This window comes from Vicugna pacos, chromosome 31 (assembly GCF_048564905.1).
Source record: "Vicugna pacos chromosome 31, VicPac4, whole genome shotgun sequence".
NCBI classification, from domain to species: domain Eukaryota; kingdom Metazoa; phylum Chordata; class Mammalia; order Artiodactyla; family Camelidae; genus Vicugna; species Vicugna pacos.
Genome location: NC_133017.1, coordinates 19,152,893 through 19,168,867, shown reverse-complemented (window position 1 = coordinate 19,168,867; position 15,975 = coordinate 19,152,893). Strand labels below are relative to the sequence as shown.

At 44.7% G+C, this 15,975-nt stretch overlaps 1 protein-coding gene across 2 annotated transcripts in view; it reads left to right on the top strand.

Annotated features, from left to right (window-relative positions):
• DOCK5 (dedicator of cytokinesis 5) overlaps nucleotides 1–15,975 on the top strand; it is a 176,294-nt gene that overhangs the window by 93,022 nt on the left and 67,297 nt on the right. For both annotated transcript variants that reach the window (XM_072952781.1, XM_072952782.1), the window contains 6 exons: nucleotides 1,691–1,816; nucleotides 6,102–6,226; nucleotides 7,635–7,733; nucleotides 9,058–9,130; nucleotides 11,561–11,664; nucleotides 12,683–12,866. In XM_072952781.1, coding sequence (XP_072808882.1) covers nucleotides 1,691–1,816; nucleotides 6,102–6,226; nucleotides 7,635–7,733; nucleotides 9,058–9,130; nucleotides 11,561–11,664; nucleotides 12,683–12,866 — 711 coding nt within the window. The remainder of the gene's footprint in view (nucleotides 1–1,690; nucleotides 1,817–6,101; nucleotides 6,227–7,634; nucleotides 7,734–9,057; nucleotides 9,131–11,560; nucleotides 11,665–12,682; nucleotides 12,867–15,975) is intronic.

The following is a 15,975-nucleotide window of genomic DNA, read 5'->3' as shown; positions in this document are numbered from 1 at the left end:
TTATAATTCAAATAGAAATGGAAAATAATTCGAGTGTTAAAATTCAAATACCAAGATGATGATGATTTGGGAATAATTTTGAAGATTGAATCTTTTTTTTAATACTACTCTGTAATTGTCTTCCAAAGTGGAAGCAATTAAACACATTTTTAGCATATTTAGTTTGCCACGTAGTCTCTGATCCTGAGTTAGGAACACATGTGAGGCATCAGAGAATTTGAAAGTAAATAACTCAGTGTGTTTTCTGTTGTTTTGGAATTCCTCGTCTAAGGATGTCATTTGTTAGAGTACAAGACTCTTACACTAAATAGATTGCTGTGGATGTATAAATTTTTTTTAACAAAATTGAAAGAAATACCATTCCTCCTCTCCCTTCTGAACAAAACACTTTTCAAATGTTTTCATGCTGTTCATTAAAAAATTTCATGGCTGTGTAATATTCCATTGCTTGGATTTTTTTTTTTTTTTCCCCAGAGCATGGAATCCCCTATGTAAATATTTAAGTCCTTCCTAATTTGTCACCATTGTAGTTTGTCACTGTATTTAGGACTGCCTCCCTAAGAAAATTCCAGAAGTAGGATTTCTGGGTCAAATGATGGGAACAAGCTTTAACCTGGCCATAAACATATTGCCAGAAGCTTCTCATAGGTTTCTTCCAGTGGGCACTAATTCCCATCTGCCTGCTTTGCAAACTGATGTTTAAAAATCTTTACCTGTTTGAAAGGGGAAAAGTTGACTTCCAAAGCGCTCTCAAATTTTAAGAAACAACTTGATGTTGAATTCTCTAGCCCTCATATGTATTTGTTTCTCAAGTTTTCCTTCTCAGTTTTTGTGAGCTCTTTGTTTAATGAACGTAACAACCTGTCGTGTTTAGGACGCATGCATCTCAATTTCTGGTTTGTCAAATATTTATAAACTTCTTGTACTTCCATGTGGGTTGTCTATTCACGTACTGTTCATTTGTGAGGATCTTAAGGGTTTTCTTCTAATGAGTATAAATTCATAATTTCTTACAAGGATTTCACCAGGCCTTTTATAGGCATGTGAACTGTGCCTTGTACTTTTTTATGAATATCAAAATTTCAGTTTGTATAGATAACTCTTGCTTTTATGATTTCTGCATTTGTTTTTCTATTTAGAAAAATGATTCGTTCTCAGAGATTTAATAGCTGTACACTTATTTTTCTTTTAATTTCCTATCTTTTTTTCTGTTGTATTAGGAATTTATTTTTGTGAAAATGTGTGGTGAGAGATTAGATTAATTCTGTCCTGAGTAGGTAGAAAATTATCCCGGCACATGTCTGAAATTGTTGTTCCATTTTTTATGATTTGTTATGTCTCTTTTTGTGTATGTTTAATTGCTATATATAATTTTACTTGATTTCATTGTTTCCATTGGTTTATATATCTTTTCTACTACTAATATCACATTTACTATAACTTTACAGTATTTTGGTATCTCATGGGGGCTATATAAACATCTGTTCACATCTCTCAAATTCTTAAAGAAGTCCTGTGATTTTGTTGGGAGTGTCATTAAAATTCTAAGTTAACTGGGAGAGAATTTACATCTTTATAATAATGTGTCTGTGTATCAATACCACGCCTTTATTTTTCTCAGCGTTTGTATGTGCATTTATTATATAGATCCTAACAAAGAACTGAAAGTTTATCTTTTATTTCTTTCAAGGACTCTGGGTGTCCTTGAAGCTATTGCCGGGTGACCTCACGCAGGTTCAGAAAAACTTTTCACACTTGGTGGATAGATCAACAGCGATTGCCCGGAAAATGGGCTTTCCGGAAATAATCCTTCCAGGTAAACACTGTGCTTGACTCACCTGTTCTGTGTCCTGGAGGACTGCCTTCCAGGCAGCAGTTACTTCTCATGGGAATCTTGGAGCCATAAGATTTCGTTATTTGCATTCAGTGATACCAAGACAGTGGGAAATACAGACAGGGTTTCCATACCTTAAAAAACTGCCAAGTGGAAAAGCCCAAGTTAATGCTTTTAAAAGTAACTCAGAAATTTCTCTTTGCGTTCTCTCCGTGTTCTGCGCAAGCCCCTCCGAAGTACTTTCCTAGACCACCCGTTAAGTAGAGCCACACAGCTCAAATTCTCTGCCTGGAGCATAATTTGCTCTTCTCACGATGGCATCACCAGCATCGTGTGCTCCTCGCCAGGGAGCTCCGGCGAGGTGCCTCCCCAGTTCAGATGTAGCTGGACCTTCTGCTCCATTGGCTTGAGCTCCAACTGTGTTCCTGGCTCTCACTGTACTTGTGGCGACAAGACTGTAAACATTCTGCAGTTTCCTGCTTTACTTTCATCTTTTTTGTCACCACATGTTGGTGATCTGCGTGTGCGTTCTCTTGAATTCACTGGTTTAACCCATTTACTCTCTTAATCGTTATAATGGTAACAGGCAATCATCCCCTCAAGGAACTTTATATAAAATATATGTATTACAGATATTAAAATATGAATACGTTGTTTATTTTATAGATAGACTGTATGAATAAACAATCTTTGGCATGTTAGAAAAATTCTAGAAAACCGAGCTATTATCCAATGCATTAAAAACTCAGTTTCTCTTTAGCTATTGTAAGATCTTATTCCTCCTTTGGGAGATTAAGGAGCAGTAATAACTTGATGCCTCACAAATTTCTTTTTACATGTATTTTTTTCTTTAGTTGAAGTATATAGTCAGTTTACAATGTTGTGTCAATTCCTGGTGTAACACATTTCTGTACGTAGTGAGTGTTAAAGAGAGTATCTGTGGAATGAATGAATGAAAGAGCCATAGAATGGAGATTATCTTCTCCTTTTCTCATGAAGAGTAGTTTTCCATCTGCTTTTTTCATCCCTTCCGGAGCCATTTCACCCTAACACATACTCATCAACATTCTGGGGAAATGTTTTGTCTTCTTCTTGTTTATAAAAATGAGTAATGGTGCTATTCTTATAACTGAAGGCAGTCTTACTGCTACAGCAAGACAGAAATCTGACCAAATCGAATATGGAGGCTTATCTTTTGGGCAAAGTGAATTTATCTTTGACAGCTGTCTGGAAAAATTCTTTCTAATCAACAGTGTTCATTCAGAGACCGCCAGGCCTGTCACAGGCATAAAGCACCGTCTCCACGATGGTTCCCAAATGCCGCTTTTGGTATCAGCATGTTAGGATCACCTGGGAAACATTAAAATTACAGATTCCCAGATTTTTCTGGAGACTCTGATTCAGTTTGTAAGACCAGGGCTCCTCCATAGGGTTCTGGTCATCGGCCACGTTTGAGAAATACAGATCTGGACCATTGTCCCTCACCTCTCATCACCATTTAAACAGGCTCCAGGTTCCTCTGCTGCCCTTTTCCCTGTAGCTGAGGTTCTTGGAAGTGATGACGTTCTGTTTTCCCACCTGCCAGCCACACTCTATTCCATCCACAATGGCTGTCACTCGAGTCAGCAAAGATGACAGCGTCACTAAGTCCAGTGGGTATTTTTAGCCTAATGATCGTCACTGGGCAGCCCGTGACACGGTTGGCCACTCCCTCCTTAGAATGTTCCCCACTCATTGCTGGTGATCCCACGCTCTTCTCTTTTTCTTTGTTCCCCTGAAGCCTCTCCTGGGACTCCTTTGCCACCTCATCTTCTTCAACCTCACCTTGGCATGTTGGGGTTCCTCAGTGTTCAGTCCTTCTGCCCCTGTTGGGCAGCTTGTGCTGCCATAACCAGTTCCCACAGGCTGCCAGGCTGAAATGACACAGGTTTATCCTCTCACAGTTCTGGAGGCTGGAAGTCCAAGGTCAAGGTGTTGAGATGTTGTTTTTTCTGAAGCCTCTCGCCTTGGTTTGCAGGAGGCCCCCTTCCTGCTTTGGCCTCACACGGTCACCCCCGGTCTGTGTGTCATCTGTGACACAGTCTTTTCTTATAAGGACACCAGTCATATTAGATCAGGACCTACCATGTGACCTCATTTGACCTTGATCACCTGCTTAAAGGGCGTCTCCAAATCCGATCACATGCAGAGGTACTAGGGTTTGGGACTTCAGCGTATGGCTTTCGGGGAGGGAGGGACACAGTTCAGTCCGTAACAGGCCCCTTTCTCTCTCCCTTCTGTCCTCTCCCTCGGTGATCACTTCTGTGTGTTCATTGCCTCCAAATCCTGATCTCTAGGTCCAGGACCCCTCCTTTGAACTCCGTTACCATCAACCCAACTACTTCATGCCTCAGGACTTTAGCAGGTACACTCTTCTCTTTAGTGGGTTATTTCTTACTCAGAACCCACGTTTGGAACGTGTAACCCTTGTGCATCTAGACCTGGCTCTTCTCCTGTGTCTTCTCCAAGAGTATCGCCCCTCATCCACCCCCTTGCAGAGACAGGAGGCCTGAAAGTCACCCTTGATGCCTCCTTCCCTTTACACCCCATACAAAATTCGTGGAGAAGCCCCGCCAGGTTTCCCTTGAGGAAACCTCCTTGTCTGCATCCCATTGCCACCACCCGAGTCATAGCTACTGTCATCACTTCCATGGACATCGACCATTGCTTCCTGACTGGTTTCCTGTTTCTTTTCCTTCTCCCTCATGTACTCTTCTCCATGCTGTAGCACGAAGGAGCTTTTATAAATGCCTCCCTGATTTCCGTCCCACTCCTTCCTTGCCAAAAACATGTCAATGATTTCTGTTTATAATCAGGAAAAAGATACAAATTCTTCACTTGGCCTGCAAGCCTCAGGGAGACTTGTCCCTTGTGTGTCTCTGTAAGCTCGTCTCACACCAGATTCCCCCGCACTTGAAGACTTCAGGCATGTGTCTCCTACCCCTGGGCCTTTGCACATGCTGCTCTCACTCCCTCTCACTCATTTCTCCAATATTCGCTCAAAGGAAAGAGTCCCCACACCCTCCAAACAAGATCGGGACTTAGTGTTTTGTTTTCGCCGAGCCTGGCTTTCCCCTTCATTTGTAACAATGCTTCTCATCCTGTGATTCTCTGATAGTGCTTCCCTCGCCCACCAGACTGTAGCTGTGTGGGAACGTGGCTGCTGCACGGCTCACCGTCCCCCAAACACCTAACGCGGTGCTTGGTACACAGCCGGTGCTCAGTCCAGTTTCCAAAGAGTAAATGAATATTATTTCATCTTATTGTGCCATCATTTATTCAACCACCTGTTTCTGTGACTGGAAATTGAAGATGCTTCCAAGTTTTCTTTTTCACAAACAACACTACAGTGAATATCCTCGTGGATAAAGCATCACTCACATATTTTTTATGGCAGTGTAGTTGACATAAAATATGTTCTAGGGGGAGGGGATATCTCAACTGGTAGAGCACATGCTTAGCATGCCGAGGTCCTGGGTTCAATCCCCAGTACCTCCTCTAAGAACAAATAAATAAACCTAATTACCTCCTCCCTGAAAAAAAAAAAAAAAAAGAAAATTAAAAAATGTAAGTTTCAGATATGCACAAAGCGATTCACACTTCTTAAAGGTTATACTCTATCTATAGTTATACAATACTGGCTGTATTCTCAGTGTTGTATAACATATTCTTGTCGCTTATTCATTGTATACGTAATAGTTCCACTTACTCCCCTCCCCTTATCTTGCTCCTCCCCCCTGCCCTCTCCCCATTGGTAACCACTAGTTTGTTCTCTTTATCTGTGACTCAGTTTCGTTTTGGTTATATTGACTGGTTTGTTTCATTTTTTAGATTCCCCATGCCAGTGGTATCAGTATTTGTCTTTCTCTGTCTGATATATTTCACTTGGCCTGACACCCTACAAGTCTATCCATGTTGTTGCAAATGGCAGAATTTCATTCTTCTTTATGGCTGAGTAGTATTCCTTTGTGTATGTATACATACCACATCCTCTTTATCCATTCATCTCCTGATGGACCACTAAACCATACTTCAAAGACATGTACAGAAGGGTAGAATGAGGTGAGCTAAAGGGAACAGTACACATAAAAACCTCTGCTATATGAGTAGTTTTATTACAAAGACAGAGCATTTCATATTTTACTTATACTTTATATGTTACATCCTGAAAGTTAAAAATGACTCCTCTCAGCACTGCTTACAGGATGGCTGGCTTGTCATGTTGCAGGAGACGTTCGCAATGATATTTATGTCACCCTGATCCATGGGGAGTTTGACAAAGGGAAAAAGAAGACGCCTAAGAACGTGGAGGTGACCATGTCTGTGTATGATGAGGAGGGCAGGCTCCTGGAGGTAGGTGGCACCCCCGGCAATCCCGCATCCCTCCCACACTCCCTTCCAGTAATGAACACTTTGGGCCCGATGTTGAATGTTCTCCTCTGTGGCGTGCATTTGATGTTTCATAAGGAAAAAATAGGAAACCTGTTGAATTTGTGATTAGCAATGACCAGTTTTGCTAATAAATTCACTTACACCCTTATTTTAGACTCTTAGTTCTCCAGTACTGAGAAGCACCTCAGGCCACCAGGGATGTCATGTGTACGCTTCTGATGCAGTGGTTTCTTATCATCTTCAAGTTACTTAGTCACTTTCAAGCCTCATAAGTTCCTCTGAGGCTTGTGCAAAGTGGCATTCCCGCCCCAGGAGATGTGGGGGCCACGTCCTCCGGCGGGGTGAGCGGAGATGTGCCCACTGGAGCTGTGAAACTGGAAGGGCTCCTGGTTTGAGGTCAGATGCCACACTCTTTAGTTTCAGTGATCAGGAAACTGCAGCCCAGAGAGGAGAAGCTGTTTTCTCAAGGAAGCACAGGACTTAGCGGTGATGGTAGGAATGGACACAGATGTCCAGGCTCCCAGTGCACTGTTGCTCCAACAGAAGTGAGTCTTGATTCTGACATCAAAGAAAAAACATTTTTTGAAAAGAGAGAGAGAAAGAAAGAGAAGGATAGGCCAGGGGTGGCTACGGGATGCTTTCACTGGCTCAGCTGACTCTGGTCCCTCCTGGATGAGCCACAGTTACCTGCTTTGAAATCCACTCTAGTCAGTGGGACACACCCCATCACTTCCCCATGGGTATGATCAACTTTGAAGGAATCAGCTGACCAAGTCAAGTTGTATTCTGCGTAGGGGCGTAAGCAGACCGTGTCGCCACGGGATGGGAGTGGTTTGCTCGTGCCGCTGGGGAGAGCCCTTGGGTCTGGGAGCTGAAGTGCACGTCTCCATGGCTCTGCTCACCGGCTTGGAAGTGCCCCCCTGGAGACCTGGCTCTGCTGAACCAGGTGGTTCATTTCTAGGAAGAGACGCAGCCCTAAGTTCTAGTGAACATGCCGTACCTACACACCAGGTCCTCAAAGCAGAGTGTAGACAGGACCTCACACGGTGGTGCATCTGCCCACAGCTCCCAGACACCCTCACTCGACTTCTGTTCCCTGAGGAAAGAAGAAAGAAAGAGGAGAATGGCTGGGATGGAAGAGAGAATAAAAGTGATAGCACAGAGGATGTGGGGTGCTGGGAGCCTTGCCGACCACTGCATTTATACACGTTGACCCTCAAAGTGCTTCGAAACTCAGTCTTTCTGTGCTCCTCACCCCCAGATGGAATCAGCCTATGTTTGCCAGTGTAAGGGGTGTGCTGGCCACATGGAGAACCCAGATTGTTCTAGATAATACTGTCCCCTCCTAACTCGTTCTTTCCATCCAAAGAAAGCGATTCATCCCGGAGCTGGATATGAAGGCATTTCCGAGTACAAGTCAGTGGTCTATTACCAAGTCAAGCAGCCCTGTTGGTATGAGACTGTCAAGGTGAGACTGTGCTATTTGTAAACCCGGTCATGTAATAAACCTCTTTGAGATTCCTTCTTTTTACCCCCAAATCATTCCTCCTTTATCCTGACGTTGTAGCTGGGCTGTCTGTGGTGTGCAGTAAGAACTGAACTGACCATCGTAATTCTGCATAAGAGCATTTAATCCTTCATAGGCTTCAGGAATCTTAAATAACATTCTCGTTCGCGAATGTGTTGAAATTTGAAGGGAGAAACTCGTGGCGGTGATGATGTAACGGGCTGCCAAGCTGGTCCAAAACCAAATGGAGATTTTCACACTCTGCAAGCAGTTTCCTAACTTCTTTTTTTTTTTTCCCCCCTTCTTGGCCTCTCACCAAGGTTTCTGGGCCTCTTTTCAGTTTACATATATGTCTTACAAACTCCAAAGTGCTTTTCAGATCAGTCGTCTCATGGGAACCTCTCAGCAGCCCTGCAACTCAAACAGACAGAGTTGCCTTTTCGCTGTCGAGGTAACTGACTCTCAGAGAAGTTCAGTGATTCCCAGAGACCCTCTGGGTACTTAGAGTCACAGCCTAAACTGGGGCCCACTTCTTCTGAACCCCAGGCTCCATCAGATCTTTCTGATCTTCAAAGTCTTGTGAGCTCCTTAGAAAACTTAAAAAAAAAAATTCACTAATGTCTCAATTCAGAAGAAAGCATTTACCCCAACTTTATATACTTTATAGGTTTTGAATCATGTTATTCATACAAATGTATATGGTGCCTTTTTCAAACTGCTTAAGGCATTAAAAATTCTTTAGATATCTGTTTTTAGAAACTTGCATAATATTCCAGTCTATAATCCTGCCATAATTATAAAATGGAATATTTTAACTATTTGCCGCAAATTCTCTGCTCTTTTCACTGCCCCATGAATCTGTTTCCCCTGCCCCTTCTATATAGGTAAGCAGCAAAAAAAAAAAAAAAAAGCTTTCTTGTTCCCAGTATTTTATCTTTTCCTTCTATTATGGGTCCTAATTACTACCATATCAGTGTACATCTTGCTGGTCCCATATAGACCTGAAAGGACTTGTGTTTTCCCTCTGAAATAATTCCTATTTCATACGTGAGAAAGAACTAGGAATGCGTAATGTCTCCATTTTCAGAATCTATGATAAACTGTAAGGGTGATCTTCTCTTGAGATTCTTTCATTTTTGAAAATAGCTCAGACTCCTTTGAATGAAACCCTACCCCAAATCTCATTCTATAGGAATTACTCAAAAATGAGCCTCCTTTTATAAAATGAGCTAGGAGGGCAAAGTACTGTATTTATATAAACCCTTAATTCCTTATTATTGTGCAGGTGTCCATTGCTATAGAAGAGGTCACTCACTGTCATATAAGATTTACCTTCCGACACCGGTCATCTCAGGAATGTAAGTATTAGGAGGTTGACGAAATAATTTCCATCAAAAAAACATTTACTCGTGCTTGACAGCACTTCGTAGGTCTGGAGAACGAAATATTTGGCATTTTTATTTCAAGATTCATAGCTACTAAAGAAATTTTTTTAATGAAGTTTTCTGGGCTTCCAAGATCGGTGTTTATCATTCTATATCAGAATTTCCCCAAAAATGTGTTCTGTGAATTCTAAGGTTCTACACCCGCTAGTAGGTGCTCTCTGACATCTCTGAGAGGGTTTCCCACTTGAATAGGGGTAAGAAATGCTGTGTGTTATGGCTCCCTCCTTAGACAACGTCTGTTGCCATGTTGCTGAGAAGTCCTGGAGCGAGAGAACTGTTTCCAAAATTATTATAATTTTTTTTCATGAAAGTACTGTGCCAAGCCTTAGGTCACAGGTCATGAATTGACTTTTCTAAGGTGTGAACAGGGAGGAATGTTGGTTATTTTCAGATGGTTCCCCAAATTTCTGGAAGTGTCACTCTCGCTGAGCACTGCAGAAAAGTGCAGCCCTTCGTTCCAGACTGAATGTTCTGAGCACCACCTGCATACCAGACCGCAGGCCAGGCCCTGGGGGGTGTGACAGCAAATGGGACCCAGCCACTGCTCCGAAGAGTCTCTGTGGTCTCGTTAGGATGATGAGCAGGAAAACAGGCGATGAAGTGCAGTCCGGCGTGATGCGTGCTGTAGCAGCAAACACAGGCTGTAAGGCGGCACGTAGCGCGGCACCTTGCCCCATCTGGGGGTTTATGTGCAAGATTTCCTGCGTCCTAGCTGAGCCTGGAAGGTGAGCAGGAGTCCGCCCAGCAAAGACTGTTGGTGGAGAAACGTGTCTGAAAAGCAAAGTGAGCTTGGTAGGGCTGAAGTGGAGCAGTCATAACGTTAGATTGAGGGGGAGGGTGTAGCTCAAGTGGTAGAGTGCGAGCTTAGCATGCACGAGGCCCTGGGTTCAATCCCCAGTGCCTCCTCTAAACATAAGTAAATAAATAAACCTAATCCCCCCCCAAAAAAAACCTGGAAAAAGAAATACTAGATTGACCATCTGAAATCACCTTTTTAATCAATCAGTGTCAAGTGTCAGCAAGTCACCAGCAATTTCATTCAGTTACACTAAGCTAGCATTTGTCAAGCTCTTAGTTTGCACCCATATGATGTGAAGCTCTGTATGTACACGACTTTGTTTCGGGTCTACCGTAGTCTGATACGGTGCACACTACTTTTATCCATATTCATACATAAAGAAACTGAGGCACGGAGACGTTAAATACTTGCCCAAGGTCACAGGACTAGTAAGTACCTGGATTGACGGCTGAGCAGTCTGTTTCCAGGCCGGAGACGGATCATGAAGGATGAAGTTGCTTTTGAACCATGTTATGGAGGAGCTAGTTAAGAGCGTTATGTGGGTGATGGTGGTGGTGGTGGTTTGGTACATACTTAACAACAGCTTAGTCACCGTGCCCCTGAGTGGGACGTAGCTCATACGGCCATCAACAGGAGAAGAGGTAAAGTATTATATAATCCTATGGCAGATTCCTGCTCAGCCCACCTGGGGACACTGAGTCACAGCAGACCTGGGGGCTGTCCTTGTGGTAAGAGCAGGTTATGAGTCACCGCAGCCAAGACGTCTAAGGAGGGGACACAGTGAGCTCGGAGGCCCACACCTGGAGACCAGGAGGGAGGTCCTTGGCTTCCCTAGGAGCTGGACCCCCCTCCCCAAATGCCACGAAGCACCCATACCCACTTATCCTGGCACCTGGGCTACCGTCTTGGAAAGGAGAGTAGAAACCTTAGGTGGCACCATGAACCTTAGAATATAATCAATAAAATACATACTGAGTTGTCTTAAGAGAGCAATAGTGAGATATCTCATGAGAGGGCTTGGGACCAGGGCAGGTGACCTAATTAGGTTTGATTTTGGAAATCCCAGAATTGTGGAGAGAGTGCTGCGTGGAGAAGGGCTGGAGACGGAGAGACCTGTGACGAAGATGCTGTGGGGGTACAGGGAGGAGGTGAGGGTGGCCTGGACTTAGGTGGGAACAGCAGGGGTGGGGAGAAAGGGCAGAGCAACCAGAGGTGCTCAGGACTCGGAGTTGGCATCGGAGTGGGTGGCATCGGAGTGGGGTCAGTGTCAAGCCTGAAGTTCTGACGGGGCCGACTGAATGGATGCTGGTCTCGTTTATTCACAAACGCAGAACGAGGAGTTGATTTGAGGGCACCAGAAGATTTCAGTGAGGGGAATATTGCCTTTAAGGAGCCTGTGGCGTGTGCGGTACTGATGGTTCATTGGATCTGGCCGAACTGTGTTTGAACACCCAACCCCAGAGCCAAATGTCAGATCAGCTCTCGTGGACATCACCTCCTGGTATCTTTCTGCACCACTCAGACGTGTGTTCCTGTCTTTTCAGCCAGAGATAAATCGGAGCGAGCTTTTGGGGTGGCCTTCGTGAAACTGATGAACCCGGATGGCACCACTCTGCAGGATGGGAGGCACGACCTGGTGGTTTATAAGGTGGTACTAACAAACGAGGCTCAGCAAACTGCTGAGGAGATGTTTCCTCTGCCCGAAATTGGTTCTGAAAGCTCCTTTCAGACTGATGTATATAAACATCAGAAACTTGCCTAGCGCTGTACGGGTTTGCCTCTTCAAGTCTAGATCCCTGGAGGGCTGTGGTCACACCAGCTGCTTGGTCTCCCATCCCCTTTCTGGAAAGAGCAAGTTGCATTTAGCAGGTAGTCTTCTGAGGGATGGTGCCTCCATCTCCTGCGTGTCCTCCGGGGAGATGAGCAGCCCAGGGCTTCCCTTCTGCTTTTGCGCCACCCTTTGTGGGGCACTGACAGTTGCACTGTTGGGCTTGGGGTAGCGTGTGGTGCGTGTGGTAGGATGTGGGTTTCATATCAGCGTGAGCCAGGCCCCCTTTCTCTGCTGTGGGACCTCCTTTCCTTCCCTAACTGTCTGGTCCTTATTCTTCCCCTCTAACTGCTGCAGATCTGTTGCTTCCCTGAGATTGTAGGTTAGAAAGTAGACGCTGGGAGATCTCATTGGTCCAGCAGGATTCGGAAGGCTTTCCACACAGTGGGTAGCTTTTTTGAGATGAGTCTCCCTGCTGTGAATTTCCCTTCATACCTGATGTGTAATTTCTCCTTAGCTCGTAAATAGTGTTGGAAGCCATGGCAAGCTGTTTCTCCTCAGTGGACCCAAATAAGTAATTATGACCATTTGTATGTTCAAGAAAATGAAATCCAACCTTATTTATTTACATATTTATTGTATTTATTTACATGTAAAGGGAGACAAGGCTACTGATTTCTAGTGCATAACTTACTCTGTTTTCATTCAGTGCTGAGATGGTTTCTGGGCTCCAACTCTGGAAAGGTATCACATCGTCTCAGAGTTGGAAGGGACCTAATTAGATAAGAGTTGTTTCTCATGCTCCCGGAAGGGCACCGTGCCCGTGAGAGATGCTGTTTCATTTGCATGTAAGGGATTTTGTCCATCATCGGGTGTCTCTCACATGCATCCTTTGCAGGGCGACAACAAGAAAATGGAAGATGCCAAATTCTACCTGACCCTGCCTGGAACCAAGGTAGAGATGGAAGAAAAGGAGCTGCAAGCATCCAAAACCCTCGCCAACTTCACGCCAGCCAAGGACAGCACCAAAGACAGCTTTCAGATTGCCACCCTCATCTGCTCCACGAAGCTCACGCAGAACGGTAGGTGTGGTGACCTGCGGGGCACCAGAATGAGTTTTCTGTTTGATCTGCCTGGGCTCCTTTGTCAGCCTCAGGGGACTGGACCACATGGGGCCGTGTCTTCTGAGCTGGGATCCTGGGCTCTCTGGCTTCCGTTCTCTGCTCTGCACATGACGTCCTGGGTAGAACTGATCAGATGGCTGAAGCTCTTTCTGGGGCTTCTTCGTCTTTCAACCAGGATGAGAAGCACGTTGGTGTTTTTTAAACACCATGGTAAAACCATTGTGTTAAACACCATTGATGGTAAAAACTTATCAATGCATCCATTAGCAGAGGCTGTAAAATTCAGAAGGCAGCAGAGAACTCGAATATTGTGCTCTGTGTGACGTGGATAGCAAAAGATGCCAAGGGGAGGGTACAGCTCAAGCAGTAGAAAGGTCCTGGGTTCAATCCCCAGTCCCTCCATTTAAACAAACAAACAAATGAAGAAACCTAATTATCCACCCCCAAAACAAAAACAAAACCAGAGTGGAGTGGCCTGCTGTCAGCCTGGCCGGGGATAGGAAAGGGGCAGAGACGTGCGAAGATGGGTCGCCATCATGCACATCAGAGGAGACAGGGCATTCCCAGCCATAGACCATGAGCGTGGCTGTTCCTGTGTTTGCTTCCTTCTGATTTGATGGGAAGGATAAAGAACCAGTTCGACGCGTCGTGAGAAGCAGGATGCTGAGGAGCGTGTTTGCTGATCGAGAGGGTAGCGTTTCTCCTTTCACACGGAGACCGTGACGAAAGGCAGGAAGTAGCCTGAGGAGGGCTATTCAGTCCCGAAAGGTTAAAAGCCCCTGGGTTTGGATACAAACAGAGCCTGTGGCTCCTCCGTTATTTTATGAATTTTTTCGAAACCAGAACAGACCGATTTATATGGGATCATTTTGTTGTTGGGCTCGTATGGAGGGTGAGAATAGATTTGTTGTCCCAGGAGAGGGAGAGGGGAGTTCGAGGGTCTGCAGGTGTGGGGCCCGTGCCTGCACCCGAGCACGCGCAGGCACCCATGTCGCTGCTACTAACCTCGGCTGGCTGAGCGGAAAGCCGAGTTCAAGTGCGAGAATACTTTGCCTAAACTTACAAGTGATGGACTTGGGTCTAAAAATAGATATTTGTAACCCAAAAACTTAGGATTTTTTTGTTGTCATTCTTTTCCTTTTGAAATGTCCCTAATCCTCTCCCAGAGAGGTACTCACTACCCTAAATTTGGGGATTATCATTCAGAGGACCATGAATTCTTACCTGCCTCTGATGGGAATGTAAACTGCGACCAGTGTGGCTGACATTTAGGTGGCATCTAGCATGGATGGAGTGGTCTTTCCTGATAGTCTAGAATCTAATCTGCTCTCGTTTTGTATGTCAGAGAAGCCGCTGCACTTGGACACCAGAAGGCGTATGAGAATGTTCTCAGCAGGGTTGTTTGTGATGGCTGAAAACTGGGAGCAGCCCACCTGGCTGTTTACTGACAGTAGCATGGATAAACAAAGTGCGATACATCCGTGCAACGGGCTGGATCTTGTGCGGCAGGAAACTGAATTCACTCGAGCTAGAGGCATTGAGCTGTGTGAATCCCAGAGACGTGGGGAGTCCGGGGCTGTTTCTGTAACACTGTGACACCCCTGAGACCTGAGGATTCACCAGGTGCCAGATATATTCCTAGCATGAGCAGTGGTGTGGCGTGCTAGTATCTCCAGGGAGTAAACCTCTAGGCTGATCAGTGGGTTCTTTGCAGACACTTGAATCAGATGAGCGACTCTCCATCCCTGGTGGAGTATCGAAATCCTTTTCCTCAGGCAGCAGTGCGTGAAGTAACAAGTGTAATGGTACCGTTGACTAACCTGTGGCAGAGATGGGAGACGGGGAGATGGAAGCGGACAGTGCCTAGTGGACTGGTGCTGAATGAATGAATGAATGAATGCATTGAAGCATTGTACTGAGCACACTGCCGGCTTCCTTGGAGCAACTGGTTCTGTTTCCAGCCGTCTATTCAACCTGTGGTCAAACATGTGTAGAACACCTAACAGGTGCCTAGCACTCGGATGAGCCAGAAGAATGAGTGCAGTATGATCCCTTCCCGTAAGCGTCTCAGATCTATGGGAAGAGCCGAGAGATGCCAAGTGTGATGGTAATTACTTGTTCTAATGCATATGTACAAGGAGGAGGGCGTGCAGATAACAGAATGAGCAAGTCCTCCCAGAGGAAATAAAGTTGGAGATGGGTCTTGAAGTATAAGTAGGAGCTGACCAAACACGTAGTATTACGATCTTTCTAGGCATTTCAGACAATAGGAAGATACGTGCAAAGACATGGAGCCATTCCGGAGCTTCTCATAGTTTGGAGAGTATGGAGTTGATTTGTCTGACTGCGATGGGGCTGATAGGAGGGTCGTGGCTGGGGCCTTACTGCCCTCTGTGAGTGGTGTTGGAACCCTGTTCTGTTGGCAGTGGGACGTTTCTAGGCGTTGGAGGCGTCCCAGGGACTAAACAGGTTGTAAGCCAATAAAACAGACAGACTGTGAAGCACATTGACTTTTCTAATGAACAGAATACATTTTCAACTATATATACACACGCACACGCACACACACACAATATGCTGCATATATATTTGTATATATATTTGTATATACATACAAATCCATTGATTAAAAAGTATATTGCCACTTCTACTAGGTGATGCTTTGTAAATGCTAGCAGTAGTGATGCACTAAACAAAATGGTAAGAGGGACAGTCCAGATGCCTCCTCTGTTTCCCAGTTACGCTTTTAGAATCTAGACGTTCATTAAAGCTGTAAGTGGCTTAGAGATCCGAGAGCCTGCGTTTTATTTTATTTATTAATTTTAATTGAAGTCTAGTTGATTTACAGCGTTTCAGGTGTACAGCTGAGTGATTCAGTTGTACATGTTATCTGTCTGTTCTTTTTCAGATTCTTTTCCATTGTAGGTTATTACAAGATATTGAATATAGTTCCCTGTGCTAGACAGTAGGCGCAGAATTCTGCAATTTAAATCCAAAAACATGTCAAGGTTTTTGTCTCAGACTTACCCTAAGGACCATTCATCGAATGCTCTGCCTGCCTTCAAGA